Here is a 25,584-nt window from a genome sequence, read left to right on the forward strand (position 1 = left end):
GTAGTACCATCGGAAAACCATAGCTAACTATCCTAAGCACCCATTAGGAACACTTTCTCTAAATGTTTAATGGCTTGCTTTGTGTAATGGCTTGATGTGTGAACGAAACAAACATCTTGATGTGTGATTTAGACAGCATTAGGTTTATAGTGTCATACTGTTCTTGTAAAATGTGTCTTGGCTGTTAGCTTTCAGCAGCCAGAGTTGTTGCTAATAACATCCAGGAAAGGGGCCTTTGCAGGACAAGTCATTAATTTGGTGGTATCTAGATTAAAGAAGTCACAAAGATTAAAGAGGATTCACTCAATCTGTGGTGAACATAGCGGTAAAAGATAAAGAATGATGATGTCACATTTAGTTAATGGTTTTTTTAACTGCTATGGGAAGAGTGTGGCCAGAAGATCCTTTGTCTTATTATTGCACAAACATCTCCACACACATGGCCTCTGCCCTTTTTTGTGGTCATTTCCACTTTACACATGACCTCAGCTTGGCCCTTTTACCTCATTTGCAGGGACTTACAAACACCGCACAGTCTTGGCACAGGAAGTAGCGCACTGCATTTCCTGAAGAGATGTAAAAGTGTTGATTCAGCATACGCTTCCTCCTTCCAAACTTTTAGGATCAGAGTTAAAAGGCTATCCCTGATTTTATCCAATCATGTAGCAGCTGCTTCAGCTGACTGTATAAAATTAAACATTTCCACTGGGATATTTAGCCATTAGGCCAGGATGTTGTAATTCCTGCCAAACCTACAACCATGTCCACCAGAACAAGTTGCCTCGCTACACCCTGCCTACCTGACGAAGGAATCACTTCCCCCATGTGTATTTACCAAAAGCAGTTAAGTGACAAAAATGGTCAAATTCTCTCGCAATAATGAGAAGTAAAGAGCTGTAAAGAACAGTAAAGAGTTGAGTTTGGTTCTGACCCCTATGTGATCCCATACTCCAGTCTGTCCCTTTTTGTTTTCCACTATTTATCCCTGTTGAATTCTTGAATCTGATTGATTTTTTTTAGGACAAAGCAATCATGTAGTCTCGTCTGCATAGCAAACTACATGTCTGAATTAATCTGTTCATTTGAGTATGTTATCGTTTGCTATAGTAACAACTTGTTCACATTAGCAAAAGCTTGCATAATTGAAAGCGAATAATAACCAATTTTAAACACGTTTCTAGTTCACGATGAAAAACACATAAACGTTGCTCTAGTGACACTTTCTCCTTTCACATAGACATTCCACAACAAGAAAAAAGGAACAATAAGTACATAACAAATGTGTGGAAAATTTGGCAAATTGCTTTGGTATAAAAACTATTTTTCTGTTGATTTTGTTTCAGTAATTGCACGTCCTGTCATGTTTTATTCCTGGCAGTGTCCCGTTCATGTTTTCACTCATAATCTCTGATTAGTTAAACCCCTCATTTCCCATCATTTAGCCCTTTGTTTCTCCTCCAAGTCTTTTCAAAATCTTGCAGTACAAATAGAGAATTCACTTTACTTACACTTAGACTCTTGGGCTGGAGTCTAATCTAACTTAGTTTTGCTCTTAAACTCTGTAGCAGAGGTCGACCTTTTGTGACATTTTTCATCCGTTTCGGTCGGTTTCACATTGCAGTGTTTGTCAAGTGCAGCAAATTGTTTGTATGTGTGGTTCGGGTGGTGCTTTGATGGACAGATCTTATTAGTAAAAAGACAGAAGATTAAAGTTATTAACTACCATTGAATGAGCAAATAGAAGAGTCTCGATAAAATTTGGCTTTTAGTTCGGATTTAACGATTACTTTCGAAAAGTGAAGTTGCACCTGAAACCTCTAGGTTGAGTATAGAAACTACATATGGAGCCTATTTTGTTTTCCTGTACTTTATAGTTTTCTATAGACATGATTGGGTTGTTCTCTTGCCTATTACTTGTGGTTTTAAGAGAACATTTTCACCCTGGTTAACCTTGGTTGTCTGCCTGCCTGCTGACTGCGATGATGATTTAAGTAAACTATCTGTGCCTGAAAATGGTGTAATTTGGCTGTAGTTTGGTCTTCAGCTTCATTTAGATATAAGGGTCTTAAATCTTAACCTTATCCTGTATAACACAAAACACACTGTGAATCTCCAGCTGGGTCAAGAACCGTTTTCAGGAAGTGGGACTTAATGCCAAGAATTGCCATATATTAAGTGTACTGATCCCTCATCATTCTACTTCGTCATATAAACGTAGGATCTAAATGCTACAAAAAAGCAAAATCTGACCAGAGGTCAGCTGTGCAGATTTCTGCACTGCGCAAAAGACCCCATATCTGTGATGTCTGCTGTGGCATGGACTTCCCACGATGCCCACACATGTCACTGTACCCACAGATCGTAGCTAGTACATGATGTAATTGCACTGCGCTCAATGCAATCCCATCCACCACCCTGCTGTTGACAAGCTGCAAACAACTCAAGCTTACAGAAGGAGTAAAAAAAAGGATTAGAGAGAGAGAGGAAAATGACAACCAGACGACAAGCAAAAAAAAAAAAAAGGATGCGGGACATCATTTGAAATCTGGATCAAAATCATAAAGCTGTAAAAGTAGTTAAAGGGTTGATCTGGAAACTGCAGGATGTGTTTGCTTTGAATGCAGGATCAGATTCTTTAACAATTTGGTCGACTGGATAGAGCTGGTTTTAATGTGTGGAAAAGAGTAGGAACCAAAAAAAAAGCAGCCACACAGGCTTTGAGAAGAAGAAACAGAGCAGAACGACTGAAGATGGTTTAGAGACAATGCCTCACACACAGATACACACACACACACACACTTCTTGGACTTGAAGGTCTCTGGTGGGAGTTGGGCTTTGGCACAGACAATGAGAGAGACTTGAGGACAAATGACCTGAAGACCAAACCCACACAAGTAGAAAGTAGGACGGTGCGATAAGAGCTAAAACGATAATGACGGCTTTGCTCATAATAGTGCTTATAATAGTGAAATCCTAATGATTTATCATGATCGTTTTGCACAGTTTAGAAAGCAGTTTTGCAAGACTTTTTCAATTAAATTCACATTTAACAGGCTTTTTTTTTTTTTTTACATTAGAAATGATCACTTTATAATGCTTCACAATAATATGTAACTGATAACTGCAAAATATAAGCATTGTTCAGACTGGAGCTACTTTTAAAAATGTAGTTGAGCTTCAATTACTGCACTTTATTTAAAAAGCTGGAATTGTAGTTAGGCTAAAAGCTTAATATAACCGACGAATACCCGGCTTTAATCAAAGTCAGTACTGCTCTTGATTACATTTAATTCGTTAAATGAAGCAAAAGTCGAGAACACGATCCGAGCATGATTAATTGAGCAATCCGTTTTCTCTCCTTTACATGCGCACACACACACATACAGGTCCTGCTTCCCTTCCCTCCAGACAAAATCTCCAAACAATGGACAGGCAGTGACTAAAGCCGTTTAACAGCCACCCTCACCATGCTGCTCACTGTTGGAGCTCAATGTTTAAAAAGGCCCTCCAGCACGCACACACACACACACGCACACACACACACACACACACACACACACACACACACACACACACACACACACACACACACACACACACACACACACACACACACACACACACACACACACACACACAGGGAGGGTGGGGGAGAGAGAGAGAGAGCACACCCTTAAGCATGATGGCCTAATAAGTAAAAGGCTGAAGTCGAGATGCTTTTGTGGCTGACATTTTATGGCCTCTTTTAACAAGGATGTAATACAGCTGCCTCGACGTCTTCAGATCAGATCAGGACTGTTCGTCTTTAAAAAGTTGCACTGAGCAGGGGTAAAAAAAAAAAGTGTATTTAGACACCTGATTCACATCTGTGTATTGAGTTCGAGCACAGACTGTTTTAATGTTGCGAGCACTATATACTTTTTGGCAGTTTGTCATTGCTTGGCTTCCTGTCTGGCAGCAGAACTGAGACACTCATGCACTATTTCCAGTCCTCGTCACGTATACGGCTTTGTAACGGTGACCGAACGGGTACGTTGAAGGCCAGAATTGAAGACCACATCCTTTGCCATGACCTGAGAGCAGAGTAAAAAAAGGACGCACACATACGTCACCAACAGATGTAAAGGAAAATGTAGAATTGCTGAAAATGAGGAAATGTTCGTCTTTCCTCTAGTCAGCGCAATTCTTTGGGATTAAAAGCTGACTACAAATCCCCTTCCTCTCTCAACCACTATCTCCACTTGCCCCACCCCCTACCCACCCCCTCTCACAGGAAAAACATCTCCAGATGTTGGCCTGTGTGAAACTAAGGGATGAGTCTCTTGGTTTTTGTCACCTTTCTCATGCGCTCCCTGGAGAGAGTAGAGGAAGAAAAATGTAGGACAGAGAAAAGATCTTTCCACTGTTATTTCTGCTGATCTGGTATCAGTTTGGAGTTCAGCGCTGGGTGTTATGATGATGTCATCTCTTTATCACCTAAAAGTACATCCATATAGCCTTCTAAGGAAAAGTATCAGATCAGTACTTCAACCAATACCCCACTCCAATGTGCATCACATTAACCTCAATTTTATTATGTTTTCTCCTACTGTTCGTGAAAAATGCTAAAAGCTGGCAACCTCGAAATGTCCCATAAAAGTGCATATTATTTATTCATGTGTTACAGAAATACAGCAGTTTATCTATGTTATAGATTTGACATCATATACACATTTTTGAGAGCATTAATTATTAATACAGTCCCCTCTGTAAAGATCGAAACAGCAAGGCCATTTTTTGTGGTTTACACTGAAGACATTACGAGCGTTGATGCTTTAGCTGAAACGATGCAACATGGACAGATAAAAGAGGACATAAAAAAAATCTTAGATCTATATTTACATGGTAAGATTGACATTTGTGTGAATTCATGGACTAGCGAGTTGTACACGTGTTTACGTTTATGTACTTTTCTGCTGTTCGGTTAGAAAATGCATGGGACGCTGGCATGGTGTAGTAGAGCTTCATCAGTTCACTTCGTGCATCTTTATCAAGTAACATCTAGACCAAAATAAGTGAGTAAACAATAATCTCGTTTCACGTAAGCTCAAGTTCAGTAAAAGAAAACAAGGTATTGAAATTTGAAAATAGACCAAGATGAAAGCGCACAGGCTATATTTTATCTGCTATATTTACCACGCAGTTGCACCTACAGTAGTTATGCCAGCATTCTGTTTAGCATTCTCCTTAGACAAAAATGTATTTATAATAATTGCTCCTGCTCCGAGGGATTTCGTGCCACATGTACTAAAATCGATACGATATGTTGTAGAAGTTTGTTGCTGTTACTTTTCTAAGCGATCCGAGTACCGGTACTCACGGTACGGGGTCTCAAAGTGGCCTTTTTTTGCCATAGACACCGAACTCGGCAAGCGTCTTTATGGTGATACTCTGGACAAAGGGTTAAATTTGGGTTTTCACGCAGCCGCCCGCAATATATGCAAAATAAAAAAAAAAGTTCCACAACATTGACATGTGACGTATCAAAACACTCAGAACAATGAGGGGAACTGCGTCACGGGTATTTGGATGACGTCACGTGACATCACGTGCAGCTCCGCCCGCCAAAATCAAACATTATCACAACATTGACATGTGACGTATCAAAACACTCAGAACAATGAGGGGAATTGCGTCACGGGTATTTGGATGACGTCATGTGACATCACGTGCAGCCCTGCCCCCAAAATCAAACATTATCATAAAATGGACTTGTCATATATATCAAAACACTCAGCAGAATAAGGGGAACTGCGCCACGGGTATATTCAAAAAGTATTGGCACCCTAGCATACCGGCTTTTGGGAATACTCGATCAGACAAGCCAACATCAAAGTTTGTGTCACGACAAACTTTACAAATCAAGTTGCGTATTTATGCACGTCGTATACAGATCCTCAGTGTGCTGTGTAAGCACATGCAACATCCATTCATCAGTCAACAGGCTTCCAGCGTGACCTCATAATACCTGCGCTACGGAAAATCCATTACGTGACACATCACCCAGGCGTGTACATTCACCCAGGAGCGTGTACATTCACCCAGGAGCGTGTACATTCACCCAGGAGCGTGTACATTCACCCAGGAGCGTGTACATTCACCCAGGAGCGTGTACATTCACCCAGGAGCGTGTACATTCACCCAGGAGGTGTTTACGAGCTGCCGTCAGAACCCAGACACAATCAAAACAAACCGATGACGTCATTGCCCCGCATCCTCGAGCGGCGGCTTTATCAATAACGAACCGCTTCCGGTTGTCGCCTGTTAGTTAGCGCTCGTGCACGGACCGTTAAACGGATATTTAATATGGAGGTCTAACGGGATTAAAGGCCCGTACCGATACTCACATAGTGTTTGGAAGGATGCCGTCTTTTCTCCACGTCCACCACTTTCACATCCAACACGGTCCGGAGCTGCATCATTCACCCGGTTCGTACTGAAAGGAATAAAAAAAAAAACACAAAAGGAAAGAAAAGAAGGAAATCCCGGGATGTAACGGGCTACACAGGGCGGTAGAGACGAATACTGAGCGGGACAGTAACGAACAGAACCGGATACTTTATTCTGCGCAGCGACGTTACAACAGCGAACACACCAACTTCTTTATCACCGTCTCGGGCTGGGAAAATAAAATCTCCGGATCCATTTATTCTAACCGATTTTCCTTCCGTAGAGCTCGAGGACAATCCAAACCGACACGGCTGTAGTCAGAACCGATATACGATTAACGTCCTCGCGGTAATATTCATAAAAAATAAATACATATATATGTATGTATGTATATAATATTGTAATACTACAATCGCAAGGCTATAAACGTGATTACACGTGAGCGAACTGGCTACCAGAAGCCCACGGCTTCTCCTTTAAATGTGAGCGCGCGATCCCGTTGGCTTTAAGGCTCGCGCTCCCGTGTTCAGCGGCAGCGGTGTTCGATTCCATGTATCGAGAGTCGAATCCAGGAATCGATTCCGAACAACCATGTCGTCCTTGACAAGCGACTCTGAATGAGTTTAGACTTAATATTTAAGGAATCGAATTGTCCGCTGCATGAAATCCATAATCTGGGATTAAAACTGTAGTTTAGACTGGGCCTTTATATTACGAGTAGATTTATATTATGAGTCGATTCTTGTAATCGGTGAATCGACTCCGATTCTGATTCGATTCCCAGTTTTCCTTGTAGGCCTGTGTGTGTGTGTGTGTGTGTGTGTGTGTGTGTGTGTGTGTGTGTGTGTGTGTGTGTGTGTGTGTGTGTGTGTGTGTGTGTGCAGTGGGACGGGCTGGAAGTGTGCAACCGAGGAATAAGAAGCCAGAGTGAAAGCAGAAGGAATTGGAGCTTAAACAACTGCACATCTGCTGCTTGTTTTCTTGCCCTTCATGTGGTTTGGCATTACATCTCAGGTCATTGTGGCACCAAGTGGAATCTATCCAATTTACTTGGGATAAACAGCACTAACACTTTACTAGAACATAATCTGCTGATCAGTTCTCATAGCAAAAAAAAAAGAGCTCCAATATATAAATCCAATACTATAGATTAGACATATGGTCCTCTTCCAATAGGTGGGCAGCACAAGAAAACTGCATGGATACAGATGTGCTCATGAACAGCTGGCTGTTGATTTGATCACGACACCCCCCTGTGGCCATGTATCACCCAAGGGCTCTCCATTTACACACATGAAATGTACGTTCATTCAGACTGTATTCATTCGTCACACTGACTGTTTCACACATTTCCTACTCTGTTTTTAGGGAAGTTTGTTTAAAGTGACTAATCATGACTAATCTCACCTCTGTGTTCCATTTGTAAAAGTTCTCCTCAGTCCTACTTTGAGAAAAATTTTAATACCAACAAAAATACAAACAAAAATAATATAGCAAAAAAGAAAATATTCCAAATATTCTTTTTAATTGGAAGAAAAAATATATTCTTCTTTATTATAATGCAAGGCAAATTTGTCACATAGAAAACCCTGCTAAATTGCTTTATTCGGTGGTTCTGTTAATTTATCAAAAAAGTAAACGTTATTACTTGTTAAAAAAATGATAACGATAATTATTTGGTGGAATCCTAAGCAAAGTCTTGTTTTGTAGATGTATGACTCTGGAGCTTGTGTGATCACTGCACTAAAAGTGTTAAAAAGTAGAAATCAATCATGATCGAACAGCATCTTTTATACATCTTTCGAATTAGTAAATCGCTGTGCAAAAAACAATATGTAAAATGATTCCAATGTGTAAAAATGTGTCTTCGTTTGGGAGCAAATGATGATTAAGGAATCCGTCAGCAGCGTCTAAGAAATAGTTTTGAGAAACAAGTTCCCACACACAGCGCCATGAGGACGTTAAGAAACACTAGACCTAAATGTTCACTGTTTAGACATAATAAAAAGTTGGGGTGTGTATGTTTCCTAGAACGGTTCAGTCCCTGTTCTTACAGAGCAGTGTAATGGGCATCAGCTGTACTGATGATGTCACTGTTACACTCCAAGAACTTCAGAGCCACATCAAGGGCTTCTCTGCTCAGGTTATGGCTGTAACGCTGCCTCACACTGGACAAGATGTGCAGCACGTGGCAGCCCTTTTCAGCGTCTGAAACCAGACAGTAGAAGCAAGGATAAGGATATTATCTTACATATATTATCATGATCTTATTTGGGTCAGAAATGATAGAGAGAAGATATATGTAAGAATTCGACATTCAGTACTCAGAGGTAAACATCTCAGCTCGAAACATCTGATCAAAACTACAATCCTTCCTGAAATGGAGCTGTAATGGACAATTATCCAGTAGTTTTCAATTCATGTGAGTCTCATAATCATAATTCATTCACTGGAGCTTGAGTCTTAATTTCGGTGCTTATATATCATTGCAAATTGACTTTACTGGACTGTTGGATTATTATAAACATCCCTGCTATCATTTCATTTGTTTCACAAGAAGCCCTGATTCAGATCAGAAAAGAATCACATATAAATGACAACCACAACACATGAATACATCATGAAATAATTAAGTACTTCGATATAAATCTAACTGGAATCTAAAGGGGGTCTGAAGGTGCGGATCAATTGTCAGTAGTGCAGGTTGTAATTCAAATCACAGGTTTATATAAAAATTCCGAGCTCTGGAATAAATTCTCTGTAACTACATTTTCTCTGTGAGTTTATTTCAACTGCATTTTAGGTTACACACGTGACCATTATGTATACTCTAATACAAAGTTAAATGAAATCTTTTCTAGGATCTTATCAGGAGTTAAAACTAAACTCCTCTGGATGATATAGAGATAAATTTAACTCCTAACTAGTTTATTTAAATAAGAACTTTTCATACTCTTAAAACAGATCAGATTCAGGTAAAAAAAAAAAAAAAACACAAATAAAACACCAATACTTTTATGGCGTTTGGTAGACGCCCTCGTCCAGATGCCCTCATCCATTTATCTCATTTATACAGCTGACGGGTTACGGGTCTTGCTCAGTGGCCCCAGGAGAGGCAGCTTGGTGAACTCACACCTTAACCACTGAGCTCCTACTTCCATACAAAATCAGTATTCTCTGAAAATCCCTCACACCATTAAAAAATAGGTCAATAAAGTAAAATGGCACTTTTACCTTCCTCACAACAAAGTCCAAGATTATGCAGCTGGGTTCAGGAACGATGTTAAGCAAACAAGAAGGGAAGTTGAATTAGGCTCCTCAACACCCAGTTCATGAACATTAAACTATTACACCGCTTTCGATCACCTTTTAACACCGGCTATAGTCTAAGTTTATAAACTTACCCAAGTTTATGTCTAACTCCAGAATATTCAGCTCCAGATAGTAACAACCCACTGTTTCTATAGTAACAACACCTTCACAGAGACTTTTTATGGAAGGAGTCTTCAGTGTCAGTGCTGGGCTTTGTGCCTTTTTAATAACATGAAAACTTGCAGTGATTTAATTAAAGAGAGAAGGGGAAAAAAAGGCAAGCTGTAATCATACCAACGTGATCCAGAATCTCAAAGGAAGGTTTGGAATCCATACCATGAAGAAATAAGAGCAAAGAAAAGACCTGCCCTGTATTATCACAGTGTTTTCCTTATAGTGGTGACAGGAAGTGAAGAGAAAAACATTTTTTGGATGTTCCACCAGGTTTAAAACCTCATAACATGTTTGTCATTAATAAATAAAGCATTTTATTAGAATAAGTATTTAGTATAAGAGGAAGACACTTGAGTAGTTCGCTTGAAAGTAGTAAGAGGAACTCTTAACACTTTGCTCAGCTGTGTTTTTCCTGTAAGTATAAATCTCTAAAAGAAAGAAACACAAGCAGCTTGACTGCATTATATCACTTTACACAACAGTAGGCTCTTTGGTGCATCTGTAATTCCATGCCGAATAACTGGTGAAAATGTTTGCTGTTTCTGCTAAAAGAATAATTGATTCAGGTGATATAACAGGGAATAAAAGATATCCAGAGGCAGAATAGCGACTTACATTTCTCTCTTTTGCAATCCTCTCTGATGATGTGACAAATCGCCGCAAGTAGATCTTTGTCGTGTTCGGTTACCTGCAGGAGACGCACGCAGGAATCGGTCTGTTTGGTTTATTACAATGACTCCAATATATAATACGTTACAAAATGAATAGCTATCTATTGATGATAAAGATGCTTCTATGTAGAACATTATATGGAGCATCATACGGCAGAGACGGAGACATTGGACTGAATTCAGATCATTTATTAGTGAGTGAACTTGATGATGTAGAAATGAGTGCTACAAATTATCCAGTAAACTGATAGCACAGAAACAGAAAAGTATTAAAAGTCATTTTGTGTAATAAATAATACAAGACTCACGAGTACCTACTGGCCTAGTGGTTATTAAAATCTCTCTCTCTCTCTCTCTCTCTCTCTCTCTCTCTCTCTCTCTCTCTCTCTCTCTCTCTCTCTGTCTCTCTCACTCTGTGTGTGTGTGTGTTTGTGTGTGTGTGTGTGTGTGTGTGTGTGTGTGTGTGTGTGTGTGTGTGTGGTGTCTTGCGTACATTGTACACCTCATCCTGAGAAATGACTTTGCGGAATATCTCCCCTTCCTCCTGCAAAATCTTCAGGGTTTCTTTGAGTAGTTTCCTAATCTGTGCAGGGATCATCGACTGAACAGTATTGAGCTCCTAAAAACACACAGACAGACAGACAGACACACACACAGACACACACCCCAAACACGCAGAACCCAGGACTGAGATAATTCATCAATGAACAAAGAACAGGAACTTTGCACATAATTAGTCAAATACAATATTTAAATTTTGTATTATTTTTTGATAGCGTTCTAATTTAAATGCATCTGTCTGTCAAAGCTTGCTATTAAATCTTTTGGAAGTTTCTAGAATCTCTGGTAAACAAATGCTAGAGTTCTGTCTGTGTGTCTGTCTGTGTGTCTGTCTGTGTGTCTGTCTCACTCACTCACTCACTCATTTACTCACTCACTCAGCGTCTCTCTCTCTCTCTCTCCCTCTCTCTCTCCCTCTCTCTCTCTCTCCCTCCCTCTCTCTCTCTCTTGTGTGCTCTCTCTCTCTCCCTCTCTCTCTCTCTCTCTTGTGTGCTCTCTCTCTCTCTCCCTCTCTCTCTCTTGTGTGCTCTCTCTCCCTCTCTCTCTCTCTCTTGTGTGCTCTCTCTCTCTCTCTCTCTCTCTCTCTCTCTCTCTCTCTCTTGTGTGCTCTCTCTCTCTCTCTCTCTCCCTCTCTCTTGTGTGCTCTCTCTCCCTCTCTCTCTCTCTCTGCATCTCTCTTTGTCTGTCTGTCTGTCTGTCTGTCTGTCTCTCTCTCTCTCTCTCTCTCTCTCTCTCTGTCTCTCCCTCTTTCTCTCGGCAGGTTTTCACTAGTCACTGTGCACACAGACGTCCTTTATAGTGTAATGTTTATCTTTTCTAAGATGGTATATAACACACGTGCACTAAATCTTGTTTTTGTTCCTTTTTTTTATATCCCGATTGAATTAGCATCATTTTAGATGTACATGCCCTGCATCCTTACTGCTGAATTAACTCCATCAGTCATACTTTTTCACACATATTTCTCACTTTTATTGTTACCCAAGAGGCTGCATCTTTTCTCATTATCATGCCCAGATGAATCCTAAAACAACGTAATCCATAAATTAAATGTCCCTGTATATAATCACAGCCTACAAACTATGATATGTGGATAGAATACCAATTACAGTTCACCTGTCAAACAATTACTGTAGTAGTACAAAAAGAAGTACTGTGCATTTTAATGCACTCTAATGGATATTATACCATGTGTCATGACTAAACTGGATGATCATTAGGTCAGGTGCTTTACCTGCTCCGCTGACGTGCTTGGAGCAGGCTGTTGGATCAACGGATGTAAAAGATACTCGACGTCGTAAGGTCGGAACCTGGTCACTTCCTTCTCTTTTAGAAACTCCTTCAAGATGTGAACCGACTGACACAAAACAGACTGGAAACCTGAGAGATTGCTGTTATTAAAAAAAACAAAACAAATGAGAAAATAACTAACTCAAAGATATTTTAATCTCCTGGCACATACACGATAAATAACTAGTCTCTGGTCATTAGTCTAATTTCACTGTCACTGAGCGAGTACAGATCTTTAATAAAAGGCTACACAACATGCTTTAATTGGCTGGAAACTGGGGCATTTTTTCCTATTGATTTACACCTTGATAGCTTATGAAACATATACTGATACTGAGCTACCGATCGGACAGAATACTGATTATCACATTGCAGTGGCGCCTTTAAAGGGTTATTTCTACAAGCTGATGTATTAGAAGCAAGAAGGATCTGAACGACTTTTACAAACGCCTCATGATGGCTAAGGCGACTGGGTCTTTATCTTCAACGGATGTTTCCAGTATGTAGTGGTGCAGTGGTTAGTCCCGAACAAAAGTGATCCAAGGAAAGACAATCTGTGTCCCAGTGACATGGCCATGAGTGCCCAAGGCTCATTAATTAATGCTCATGAGGAATCGAGGCAAACCCTTATAGTTAGATCCCACAGATCTCAGTCCAATCAGGCGTATGTGGGATGCGCTGGACAAACAAGTCTGATTCATTGAAACCCCACTTATCAATTTACAAGATTTAAAGGATCTGCTGCTAACATCTTGGTGCCAGATACTGTACAACAGCACACCTTCAGAAGTCACGTGGAGTTCATACCTCAACAAGTCAGAGCCGTTTTGATGGCTCAAACGGACCTACACAATATTAGGCCTGTGGTTTTAATGTTATGGCCGATCGGTGGGTATAAATCTACACTATCAGGAACAAACGTAGTGACAACAAAAATGTTATATAATGAAGTCAAATTTATAATTTTGTCTGGCAAAGAGACATGTTTGCATTCTGTTACTTCTGTTACAGGCAAAAATGTTTTTGTTTTTTTTAAATGTGCAACTTAAAAAATAAAAAACATGAATAAATAAATAAGACAAATCCTAATTTAAATCCTCATTTATAATGATCCTAATAAATATATGTAAGCAAGAATGTTTGCCACTTTTTTTTTTTTTTTTTACACGGGTTCTGAAAAGTGTCCGGGGTGCCAATATATTTTACACTGACGATAACTGACTCACTCATTGGCGCTTGCACTAAGTTCACTGGATGGGATATGGAAGGGTTTGTCATAGCAGGCTCTGTAGAGCTGAGGCATCTCCAACATCCAGGAGATCTGAACACTCATCACAGGATCGTTCACTTTATCTGTACACAAAAAATACACAAGAAACAGGAAATGCACAGCTTTGTACAACTCTCTTTTACAGGAAACATACGGTTCACTGAAACTGGGCATTTTCAGGATGGGAAGAACATTTCCTGGTGTTTACCCTGTACAGTTTTGTGAGTCTGTGCACAGTCTATTCTACTTTTGTAACCCATTCGCCTCAAGGATCGATCTGTTGTGTATTCGGAGATGCAAGAGAGGTTATTTCCTGTTAGTATCAAGGTTTTTCAGCCTGAAGGAGGCGGCTCTCTCACTCTCTCTCACTCATTTTCTACCGCTTATCTGAACTACCTCGGGTCACGGGGAGCCTGTGCCTATCTTAGGCGTCATCAGGCATCGAGGCAGGATACACCCTGGACGGAGTGCCGACCCATCACAGGGCACACACACACTCTCATTCACTCACACACACACACACACACACACACACACTACGGACAATTTTCCAGAGATGCCAATCAACCTACCATGCATGTCTTTGGACCGGGGGAGGAAACCGGAGTACCCGGAGGAAACCCCCGAGGAACGGGGAGAACATGCAAAGTCCACACACACAAGGTGGAGGCGAGAATCGAACCTCCAACCCTGGAGGTGTGAGGCGAACGTGCTAACCACTAAAGGAGGCGGCTCATTAGATTTGTTTTAGCCTCTACAGAGTATCGTGTCTTAAGATAAAAATGTATGTCCTAAAGTGCTACAGTCTCAGAGGAAGACCGTTAAAAGGTATTAAATTCAGAACATTACACGAACATAACCCCGAAAAGCCTGGTCATTAAATATGTTTTACATTTCAAATTCAAGACGTATGTTGCACTCCATCAGAAACATTAACGGTCATGTATAGAAGCTAGTATCAAAAAATTGTAATGCTTGTATAAGGATTCTAGTAGCTCAAGTGTGTGCAGGTTGCTTACAAAATGAGGAGGCCAGGATCTCTCTCTGCTCACGCGATGTTTTAAGGCAACCACGTACTCGGAGCAGATCGCCAATATCCAGCATTGTGCTGCTCCTCTGTGCCTCCTGGAGCTTCTTCAACTGCTCCTCTATGTTAAAGCCACCTCCAGCAGGACCTCTAGTTGCAGCTAAAATAAGAATTACAGCTTCAGCTCAGACAAAAATAAGTAATGCGGTGGATATTGAATGAAATCTAGCTGGATATGAAAGCCATACCCTTTACAGAGTCTCCATGATCTTGCCATTTCTCATCTTTCCAGCACAGGCAGCTGATGACTCCAGTACCGTCATCCACTAAATATATAAAGCAAACCCTAATCAACATAAAAGGTGTTTTTTTTTCATGACGCTAAAATAACCTAAGCACCATAACACAAAAAAATGAAGTACTTCACAGTAGTTTGTAAGACACATGAATCAGGTTTACCTCCATAGCAATAAAAGTCGTCTCTCTCACGTCTGTACACCACAGTGCCCAGTACATCCACCTTAAACAATGGGTGACTTTTATAGAAATAGACTCCTGTGGGAGGTAAAAAACATGTAGTCAAGAAATGATTTTCATGGTAACAACAATGCTCTGCTGATGCATTAAGATTTCATGCTTTAAACCTAGAACATGTGGAAAACCTGGAACTTGTCGAGATTCTCTCATCTGTAGGATGTCTTTAAGATAAATTCTGGCGTAGGCAGAAAACACAGGGTCCAGTCCCCACAGCAGTGACGGAGGTTCGTCTTCGGCTGCATCCTTTGGCTGCATCGTTCATCGTGCATGAATTCTAGAGATTTCTAGATCATGATTACAGAAGTGTGGGATGTGGTTAAGGTGTTGGACTACTGTGTGTTAAGGTGTTGGACTACTGTGTGTTAAGGTGTTGGACTACTGTGTGTGTTAAGGTGTTGGACTACTGTGTGTTAAGGTTTTAGACTACTGTGTGTGTTAAGGTTTTGGACTACTGTGTGTATTAAGGTGTTGGACTACTGTGTGTGTTAAGGTGTTGGACTACTGTGTGTTAAGGTGTTGGACTACTGTGTGTGTTAAGGTTTTGGACTACTGTGTGTGTTAAGGTGTTGGACTACTGTGTGTGTTAAGGTGTTGGACTACTGTGTGTTAAGGTGTTGGACTACTGTGTGTGTTAAGGTGTTGGACTACTGTGTGTTAAGGTTTTAGACTACTGTGTGTGTTAAGGTGTTGGACTACTGTGTGTATTAAGGTTTTGGACTACTGTGTGTATTAAGGTGTTGGACTACTGTGTGTGTTAAGGTGTTGGACTACTGTGTGTTAAGGTGTTGGACTACTGTGTGTGTTAAGGTGTTGGACTACTGTGTGTTAAGGTTTTAGACTACTGTGTGTGTTAAGGTGTTGGACTACTGTGTGTATTAAGGTGTTGGACTACTGTGTGTGTTAAGGTGTTGGACTACTGTGTGTTAAGGTGTTGGACTACTGTGTGTTAAGGTGTTGGACTACTGTGTGTGTTAAGGTGTTGGACTACAGTGTGTGTTAAGGTGTTGGACTACTGTGTGTGTTAAGGTGTTGGACTACTGTGTGTTAAGGTTTTAGACTACTGTGTGTGTTAAGGTTGGACTACTGTGTGTGTTAAGGTTTTGGACTACTGTGTGTGTTAAGGTGTTGGACTACTGTGTGTGTTAAGGTGTTGGACTACTGTGTGTGTTAAGGTGTTGGACTACTGTGTGTTAAGGTGTTGGACTACTGTGTGTTAAGGTGTTGGACTACTGTGTGTGTTAAGGTGTTGGACTACTGTGTGTGTTAAGGTGTTGGACTACTGTGTGTGTTAAGGTGTTGGACTACTGTGTGTTAAGGTTTTAGACTACTGTGTGTGTTAAGGTTGGACTACTGTGTGTGTTAAGGTTTTGGACTACTGTGTGTGTTAAGGTGTTGGACTACTGTGTGTGTTAAGGTGTTGGACTACTGTGTGTGTTAAGGTTTTGGACTACTGTGTGTGTTAAGGTGTTGGACTACTGTGTGTGTTAAGGTTTTGGACTACTGTGTGTGTTAAGGTGTTGGACTACTGTGTGTGTTAAGGTGTTGGACTACTGTGTGTTAAGGTGTTGGACTACTGTGTGTGTTAAGGTGTTGGACTACTGAAGGTTGTGAGTTTGATTCCCAGGTCCACCAAGCTGCCACTGCTGGGCCCCTGAGCAGGGCCCTTAACCCTCAATTGCTCAGTTGTTTAAATTGTAATAAAATGTAAGTCACTCTGGATAAGTGTGTCTGCTAAATGCCTTAAATGTAGAAGCAGAGCACATTAATAAGTAGGATGATGAAACTTCTAGGTCTGTTCAGGAGGCAGGAGAATGTTCAATTAAATTCAGTTGTACTAAGACAAATTCCTCGTATGTGAAAACATACTTGGCAATAAAGACCTTTCTGATTCTGATTCCAAACTGTATCTGTACAGCACTTTTACCTATGGACATTGTTATAAAAGTCTTCTTTGTCTTTACTGAAGGACCTAGTGCTTATGAAAGCAACATATTTGAGCTGACTGTCTACTTCCAGGTTGGATTAGACAACCACCAACTCATTTTATGAGCTGTTTAGTTATGTGGTGCACTTGATATGTAGAGCACTTGATTTGAAGTGCACTTGATTTGAAGTGTACTTGATATGAATGCACTTCATGAACCATAGATACCATAGATGTCGCCTTGGAAGTGAACTTGATTAGAAGTGCACTTGATTAGAAGTGCACTTGACTTGACATGCACTTGATGTGAAGTGCACTTGATGTGAAGTGCACTTGATGTGAAGTGCACTTGATGTGAAGTGCACTTCATGAACAATGATTTTTATGAACACCAAAATGTCGCCTTGGAAGTGCACTTGATTGGAAGTGCACTTGATGCGAAGTGCACTTGTTTTGAAGTGCACTTGACTTCACGTGCACTTGATTTGTAGTGCACTTGATTTGAAGTTCACTTGATTAGTAGTGCACTTGATTAGTAGTCATCAGGTCTAACGGAAATAAAATCACCATAAATCGTCATGAATGCAATTTTCTAGTTTTTTTTTTGGTTCGTTCTAACAGACATGTATTTATCATTAAGTCCAGAGAAAATGTAAGGTTTTGATGTTAAGATAATCTACTTTTTCAAAATATAATGCATAGTGCTAGTAGGTCTGTTTATTACTTACATTCTTCCACTTGAGTAAACAAATGGACAATCACTACTTGCCTACTGCATGCAACACTGCTACATGGTGTGACTATACATGTTCATTTAAACATTTCAATTGTATTGGTTTATTTAGTATCCCTGCAACAACACAACCTTACAGTTTCTTCCTTAGACTTTTGCTCTGCAGTTGCAGGGTATGAACCTTTGCAACATGGTGTTGTCTCAAAGTGGTGGTTGTCTATTCCGTCATCAATAATATCATATAAATACAATAAAAACAAAACCAATATAAACAGCAAGTCACATTATACAATTTGTTTATTTGAATTAACATAGGATAACAAAATCCAAAACCTTTTCAGTTATAATGTCATTAAACATGTCTTTAAGTGAAGTAACTTGCTAAAAGAGCATTCTGCTTGTGTTAAATCCAGTTAATCCCTTGCTGTCTGTTTTTTTATATTTCATTCATCTGAACATCCAAACGCACCTCAGAAGTCTGGCATCGTGCATGAATTTGAAGTACAAGACCCCTGTTCCAAGATGGCGGCGGTTATGACGCATTTTTAGGACCCCGAGACGACATCTAGTGTAGATATCTATGTTCATGAACTTGATATGAATGAGCCAATGAGCACTTGATTTGAAGTGCACTTGATTTGAAGTACAATTGATATGAAGTGTACCTGATTTGAAGTGCACTTGATTTGAAGTACACTTGATATGACGTGTACTTGATTTGAAGTGCACTTGATTTGAAGTACACTTGATATGAAGTGCACTTGATTTGAAGTACACTTCATATGAAGTGTACCTGATTTGAAGTGCACTTGATTTGAAGTACACTTGATATAATGTGTACTTGATTTGAAGTGCACTTGATTTGAAGTACTCTTGATATGAAGTGCACTTGATTTGAAGTACACTTGATATGAAGTGCACTTGACTTAAAGTGTACTTGATTTGGAGTGCACTTGATTTGAAGTGCACTTGATTTGATGTACTTTGGCTCATTAAATCAACGCCCTCTTTTTATGAGTTATTTAGTCATGTGAGTTAAATAAATGTAATATGTAAATAAATGTAATATGTAAATAAAATAAATGTAATATGTAAATAAAATAAATGTAATATGGAACACTGTCTGAAAAGTACATAAATAAATAACTCACTCTTGCTGAAGCTACAACATTGTTGACAGGAAACAGGACGAGGTGATTTTCTTCTTCGCAATTTCTCCGACGGTTACACAGAAGTTTAGAGCACATACCGCCCCCTACAGTACTGAGTGAATATGGCAGTTCAAGCAACACTACAACATTTAGACTATTTTTCCATTTTCAGAATCAGAATCAGAAAGATCTTTATTGCCAGGCATGTTTTCGCAAATTTTGCAAATGTTTTGCAAATTTGCAATATTAAATTTACAATAATAAATAATTAAATAAATAATAATTAAAATAAAAATAAAATAATATATCAGAAGGTACAGATGCAGGAGAAATGTCATATGCTATGCAGAAAAATAAATATCTTGCACACACACACACACACACACACACACACACACACAGACAGAGAGAGAGAGAGAGAGAGAGAGAGAGAGAGAGAGAGAGAGAGAGAGAGAGAGAGAGAGAGAGAAACACACATCAGGTGATGTCAGGCGATGATGTGATATGTGATGTCACACAGACATTTAAGAGTATGAAAGGAGGTTATGGGGTTATGGAGTTTAAGAACTGCTTTATTACTGATGTTTTATCAGTTATTATTTTACCTGAGCATTGTATTCAGGTTGGGAGATAATAGTACGAGAGATAGACTAATATCTCATCAGTTCTGATATGTTATCAAAGCTTAAAAGCACAGGTTTGAGTCTGAGGTTAACGTTTGGTTCTCTGTAGGGAACAATTTCTGTTTCTTTAGAACAAGAATAGAACAAGTTTATATATGTTGCTATATGGAAAAGAAAATGCCTCACAAATGTCCCACACTGGTATTGCTTCAACTTGCTAGTCAATTTTACATCTAGACATCTGCATATATGGAGAATAACAGCACTGTTGCAGTTGAAATGGAATTCAACAATACCATTGCTTTGTAGATGGAGCAATTAGCTGTGTGTTTGTCGACAGAGGTTCTGATGGTAGACGGTTTATTTGGTATGTCAACAAGGTCAGTGACAAACAGACTTTTGTTGGCAGCAAAAAAGAAAAATTAAAAATGAAAAAATAAAAGTTCACAGACTTTTGGATCTCAGTGTTGGAGTTATATTCTGCAAACATTTCTTTCTATTACACATTCTGAAGTTAATCATAAGATCACACTATAGCAAGAAAACCAGGGAAATAATTTGCAATGCATTAAAAGTATGAATAAAAGACCGCAAATGAAAGTTTTCCGACTGACTGTTTACCAATAACTTCCCTTAAGTGTTCCGAATGGTTATTATTTAAAGGACACATTCTATTTTTATCCGCTTACAGTTACATTTCTCGTTGTGGGCCATGAAAGATGTTATCACTAACATTATAGAAGCTACAAACAGTCTTCCCTCTCTAGCCTCTCATTTTCTCTTTCTTGTAGTTAATAAGAGAAATGTGCAGCTTGTCGCTGTACCAAGAAATTTCAGACTCCTTCATATTGTGGCCTTTCCATGTCAGAAAACCTGCTGACACTGGAGACTCATTCTTCTCAACATCTATGAAGACTTGGTTTGTCAAGGTTGGAGTTGAAGATCTTGAGTTTCCTGCACTGAACACCTTTAGGATGAACCTCCTTACCTGACATCAGTATCTGATCTCACTAATACTCTTATAGCTGAATGAACACAAGACTGTTATACCAGCAAAAGGTGGACTGACTTAGTTAAAGCCCATGTTTTTGAATAGGAACATATAGGTATGATGACCAGGTGTCCATATACTTTATGGAATATAGTTAATTAATGACTTATGTTTATTCAGTGCAGTTTGAACCCTTATCTAGAGTTCGAGGCTTAGAGAGTTGACCTGTGTCCTTCCAATAGAGAGTGATATGGACGTGTATTGGTTTCCCCTGCTGTTTACATAATTTCCCAGCATACAGTGAGAATAAAAATGTCTTTGCCACCATTAGTGAAATCAAAGATGGAAATTTTTGACATATACAAGCCATCAAATGTAATACACACCAAGAAGAAATACAGATATATAAGTGTCAAATCAAGCAAACTTGGACTGAGTAGATCACATTATTTATTGGGTCACTTTAAGCTCAATAATGGACATTCATGGACATGCTGATGCTGTTGATCATTCAGGACCGATCCAGACAGATTTATTTTTTTCATTACAAAAATATACTTTTTTTTTTTTATATATACTTTATAACTGTAGAAGAGGACTGTGCTATCCCAGGAGCACTTTCTGTAGCCTGTCTGCCTGTACGCTGCTCTCGTCCTCTGACTCAGCGTCGCTCTGTGGGGTGGAGCTGCAGGGAGAGCTACATTCAGGGGAGCAGAGGTATTGCATTAGGGGCAGACGGAACTTTCCACAGAAGTCGACAAACTTGATATGGCGCACTCGTGAGTCAAAGTAAACACCTGCAGAAAGAGAAGATGTATAATGCTCTGAGGAGACATACTTATGTTTTAATGCCTTATGTCCACCTGCTGGATTAACTCTTAACATGCAGTTAATCACACTTCATGTACACTTCATGTAACTGCTCAAAAACAGTTGAAAATGCACTATGTGTGGCATTTTTATTTTGTCTCTGACTGGATAAATTGTGTAAACACTAAAAAACACTTACTAGCTGCTTCTTTGGCTGGTTAAACCTTCACGCATTTTGTTCACAATTATATTTGGAGCCTTTTCTGAAAGACATTTATACAGTAGATGCCTGCTTTATAGGTTCTGTATAAAGTTTCCTGAAAAAAGAAACACCAAAGAATCCTTTGGGCCAGTGGATTAAAACGGCCGAGGATGTTGCTGCAGATCCCTAAAAAATGTGTTCGAGTGAGATTTGTTTGAGAGAAATTGTTTAGTCTATACTGTGTGTTATTTAGTCTGCGTCTGTTTTTTGTTTATTTTGTTCGGGCTCATGATCAGACCACTAAAGGTACAAACCATACTCCATGTTTCTGTCTCTTACCCGCACATTTGGGGTTGGGACACTTGCTGGCCGAGTCCAAGTAGTGGCACAGGTTCTGTGGGAGGTCACTCACGAGGTACGGAAGGTTCCGGGATTTAACGGTCCGTCCTGCCAGCTCGAGCAAGGATGGGGGGTCATTGGTCATGTCCTTGACAAAGCGCACTACCAGAGGGTTACCGCGGAGACTGAGCTCCTGTAGGTGCACGAGGCTGAGGATCTCACGTGGTAGAAACGTCAAGAGGTTATTGTGGAGACTGAGACACAGCAAGGAGTGCAACCTGGGGTACAAACATTAATGAATTAACATGTAAACAGGTACCATATTAATTTTTACAAGAACAAGAATGGGCATTACTTTTTAATGCTACTTTATACAGATATAATGAACAGGAGGAAGAAACCAGGAATAAGGACCATTATATATACTGTATATGTATACAGCTATAACACATACAGTTTGTCTAGATGTATAAATATCTAGAATGTGTGGAAACACTGGCATAACTGCTTCAAGTCACATTCAAATGAGTAATATAAGATAATGCACATGCATATAGATAACAGAGTACACACTGTAAATGCCAGCTGTTACCTGTATAGCTGAGGTGGAACGCTCTGGATGCAGTTGTCACACAGTACCAGGTACCTGAGACAGCGCAGGTTAGCCAGCTCTTGAGGAATAAAAGAGATCAGATTTCCTCCCAGATACAACATCTCCAGCCTTCAAAAGATTCAGCAGCAAAGCATGAAGAACAGAACGACAGATGTCAAGCATACAATCAGGCCGAAAATATCAAACATACTGTATTACGTATATAGCACTGCTTTATTTATTTATTTATTTTTCTTTTAAACCAATCCCAAGCACATACTTTCAAATGAGATGATTTTACAGTTGTGTTTCATTTCAGATGATTCATAAACTAAAAGCATGAATAGCAGAAACACTTTGATAAATTGTAACCTAGCTCCTGAGTAGCACAAGAGTAATACATTGTAAGGAGTGTACGTTTTGCACACTAAGGAGGACACAGCTATCTATGAACAGGAATTTAGGGGGCAAAGTTGGTTAACCTAGTGCCCAAGTGACTCACAGCGACACTAGCCAATCACTAATACAAATCATAGGTGTCTCTGAGTTCATGTATGCATAACAGGGTGGACTTCAAATGTTATGATGCCCTATGACACTAAGAGCAGCTGACTGCGTGATTCTCAGTGGAAGCACTGGGGAGGTTCAAGCCTTCACCCTCTTAGCTGGTAGTCAGATGGGTTTGGGGTGCATTTTTACCAGCACTTGAAAACAAGCAGGATAAATTCCAAAAAAAGTGTGTTGAAATACTGTAATTTTGATACTAATTTAAATGCTGCAGTGAACTTCAGAGCTCCACTATTTCCTCTGCCCTTTCAGTGTATTTGTGTAGTGATATGTTAAGTATGCTGGATTGCTGATTTTAAAAACCTAGCATTTCCCTACACTACTAATATACTGCTAGATATTGCAGTTGCAAATGTTACAAAAATGGTACATTTGTTTACAATATGTATTTTGTAGTAGTATGTTAATATAGTGCAGGAAAATGATGCATTTTCAAAACCACCAATGCAGTCATCAGTTGTATATAAGACTCATTGTAAACTGTCATATTGTGGCGTTTCTGCAGAGTAACATATTGGCATGTTATAATGGGAAAATAATCAACAACAGAGTGGTGGGATGACATCATTTTCATGCTGTGGGTAATTATTTTCCTATAACAGCACACCTTGATGTGTTTAATTCCTCTTTTACCACAGCACTTGTCTTTGGGACGGTGGGCAGAAACCAGAGGAAACCCACACAGACACTGAGTATCAAGATCTGGGATGTGGCAGCCTAGTGGTAAAGGTCTCGAACTACTGACTGGAAGGTCATGAGTTTGAATGCCTGGTCCCAAAAAAGCAGGGCCCCTGAGCAAGGCTCTTAATTTGAAATAAGTTCTAAGTCACTCTGGATATTATGGTGTCTGCTACATGCCAGAAACGTAAATGTATCTGACTGGGGACCCTGGAGATAGTGGCATAATGTTTCTGACTGTTTGATACTGCTATACTCCATCATTGCTGTTGTGTTTAATAATCAGGCTACTATCCATGCAAGGAGATACTTTTTTTTTTTTTTTTTACATATTTTGGCTTAAATCATAATGGTATTTAAATAAATCACAGTGAAAAAAGGGACACCTGCCTGGTTAGGTTTCCTATCTCAGCTGGAATGCTTTTTAATCTGTTTCCTCCCATGGACAGAGACTGCAGTCGGCTCAGTTCCAGGAACTGCCTTGGTATTTCTTTAAATCGGTTCCCGCTAAAGTTCAGGGTCTCGATGGGCATCGACCCGAACCGCTTCGGAAACGACGCTTCATCCAGCTGGTTATTTTTCGCGACAAGCGTCTTTAGTTTTGTGAGTTGCAGAATGTCCTCAGGAAAAACAGTCAGCGCGTTATTACTCATGTCCAGGAATTCCAGGCTGGAAAACATGTAAAGGGGAGTGGGGAAAAACGCCAGGCTGTTGTATGTAAGGTGAAGCTCTTGGATCTTTTTGCGTTGTGGCTCCGTGATGTGTTCCAGGTTCAAGTCAGCCAGGTGCAAACGCGACAGGTTTAAAACCAGAGTTTCTTCACTGACTCTGGCGAAAGTCTCCATGGTTTCCGAGTGGCAAATATAAAGGATAACTATAAATTAGTATAACTATAAAGGACAAGTATTGCTGTATACTACTATACAGCAACTACAGTGCAACATTACAGCTGTGCAAGCGCTCGAGCTTCTACTCGGGGAAATTCGGCCAGATGTGCCGCTCTACAGCGCGTAAACAAGGCTCGAGCGCACGCACAGGCGCCTTATATGCAGCGCGTGACGTCGCACATGATCTTTGGTCAGAATAAAAGTATGTACAATTATTGAAAAATAACGTGCATATGTTTAAAAAAAAACCCCTGAAGGTGTATTTCACTCTGTCCCACGTGAAATCAACACATGAACGAATAATAATAATGACAGGTGGGGAAAAAAACACACACACATGGAAAATAAACTGATCACGTGAAAACGTCACAACAAACAAACAAACAAACAAACAAACACACAAATAAATCCCATGGCCCACGTGTACAAATGGCATTTTTAAGAATATAACAAATGGGAAATATATAACGTATGGAAACATTAAATCATGTCACGTGAAGAATCGCAAGTGGGAAACCGTTCATTCCATACAAAGGACAAATTTAATAAGAATTAATCACGTGAGGAAATCTAACTACATTCCCTACATCTGGAAAACAGGCATGTAAAAGTAAACAATCCAAAACGGGGGTTTGTGGGGAAATAAATGCAAGAAGTCACGTGTGAAAAGTGCCTGAACACGTGAGGCGTCGAAAAAAACACGTGTCTGTTACTTACGTGTGAAATTCTACAAGGGCAGAAAGTGTTGATTTGTGTTAATGCATGATAATAAAATATTACACTCTGTGGTGAGTAGTAAATATTTCAGTTTGCTGA

The 25,584-nt window shown here is 39.7% G+C and overlaps 3 protein-coding genes across 12 annotated transcripts in view; all 3 read right to left on the minus strand.

Annotated features, from left to right (window-relative positions):
- sh3pxd2aa (SH3 and PX domains 2Aa) overlaps nt 1-6,964 on the minus strand; it is a 103,385-nt gene extending 96,421 nt beyond the window's left edge. For 4 of the 6 annotated variants that reach the window (XM_027156354.2, XM_027156353.2, XM_027156362.2 and 1 more), the window contains exon 1: nt 6,387-6,963. In XM_027156354.2, coding sequence (XP_027012155.1) covers nt 6,387-6,461 — 75 coding nt within the window. In that variant the 5' untranslated portion in view covers nt 6,462-6,963. Of the gene's footprint in view, nt 1-6,386 lie in introns of all 6 variants that reach the window. The other 2 variants (XM_027156355.2, XM_027156349.2) reach the window with 1 other exon arrangement.
- A 967-nt stretch (nt 6,965-7,931) lies between these two features.
- Nucleotides 7,932-19,237, minus strand: stn1 (STN1 subunit of CST complex). Of its 3 annotated transcripts, none has more exons than XM_027156365.2 (10): nt 19,080-19,237; nt 15,397-15,555; nt 15,194-15,289; nt 14,983-15,060; nt 14,727-14,894; nt 13,664-13,790; nt 12,382-12,538; nt 11,080-11,205; nt 10,531-10,603; nt 7,932-8,637 (listed from the first exon to the last, which is right to left on the minus strand). In XM_027156365.2, the coding sequence occupies exons 2-10, from the start codon at nt 15,524-15,526 to the stop codon at nt 8,480-8,482; spliced, it is 1,113 nt and encodes a 370-aa protein (XP_027012166.1). In that variant the 5' UTR covers nt 15,527-15,555; nt 19,080-19,237; the 3' UTR covers nt 7,932-8,479. The 3 variants fall into 3 exon arrangements, with proteins under 3 accessions (XP_027012166.1, XP_027012165.1, XP_027012167.1); XM_027156364.2 differs by having other exon boundaries at nt 15,379-15,555; XM_027156366.2 differs by lacking the exon at nt 7,932-8,637 and adding an exon at nt 10,372-10,460 and having other exon boundaries at nt 15,379-15,555.
- Nucleotides 19,238-21,125: 1,888 nt separating this feature from the next.
- lrrc58a (leucine rich repeat containing 58a) lies at nt 21,126-24,906 on the minus strand. Of its 3 annotated transcripts, XM_027155950.2 has the most exons (5): nt 24,272-24,906; nt 22,637-22,765; nt 22,045-22,322; nt 21,703-21,766; nt 21,362-21,490 (listed from the first exon to the last, which is right to left on the minus strand). In XM_027155950.2, coding segments are annotated over exons 1-5 (927 nt in total). In that variant the 5' UTR covers nt 24,727-24,906; the 3' UTR covers nt 21,362-21,489. The 3 variants fall into 3 exon arrangements, with proteins under 3 accessions (XP_027011750.2, XP_027011749.2, XP_027011751.2); XM_027155949.2 differs by lacking the exon at nt 21,703-21,766 and having other exon boundaries at nt 21,126-21,390; XM_027155948.2 differs by lacking the exon at nt 21,703-21,766 and having other exon boundaries at nt 21,126-21,490.
- Between the last annotated feature and the right edge of the window lie 678 nt (nt 24,907-25,584).

The sequence above is a fragment of the Tachysurus fulvidraco genome, chromosome 18, assembly GCF_022655615.1.
Source record: "Tachysurus fulvidraco isolate hzauxx_2018 chromosome 18, HZAU_PFXX_2.0, whole genome shotgun sequence".
Lineage (NCBI taxonomy): Eukaryota > Metazoa > Chordata > Actinopteri > Siluriformes > Bagridae > Tachysurus > Tachysurus fulvidraco.

Coding starts and splice junctions, on each gene's coding strand:
- stn1 (XM_027156364.2), bottom strand. CDS start 15,526: ATGCAGCCAAAGGATGCAGCCGAAGACGAACCTCCGTCACTGCTGTGG. Junction 15,290..15,378: donor AGGTTTTCCACATGTTCTAG/GTTTAAAGCATG, acceptor TACCTCCCACAG/GAGTCTATTTCTATAAAAGT. Junction 13,791..14,726: donor GATCCTGGCCTCCTCATTTT/GTAAGCAACCTG, acceptor TTTTGTGTACAG/ATAAAGTGAACGATCCTGTG.
- lrrc58a (XM_027155949.2), bottom strand. CDS start 24,726: ATGGAGACTTTCGCCAGAGTCAGTGAAGAAACTCTGGTTTTAAACCTG. Junction 22,766..24,271: donor GAGATAGGAAACCTAACCAG/GCAGGTGTCCCT, acceptor AATCTTTTGAAG/GCTGGAGATGTTGTATCTGG. Junction 22,323..22,636: donor GTTCCACCTCAGCTATACAG/GTAACAGCTGGC, acceptor TTTGTACCCCAG/GTTGCACTCCTTGCTGTGTC.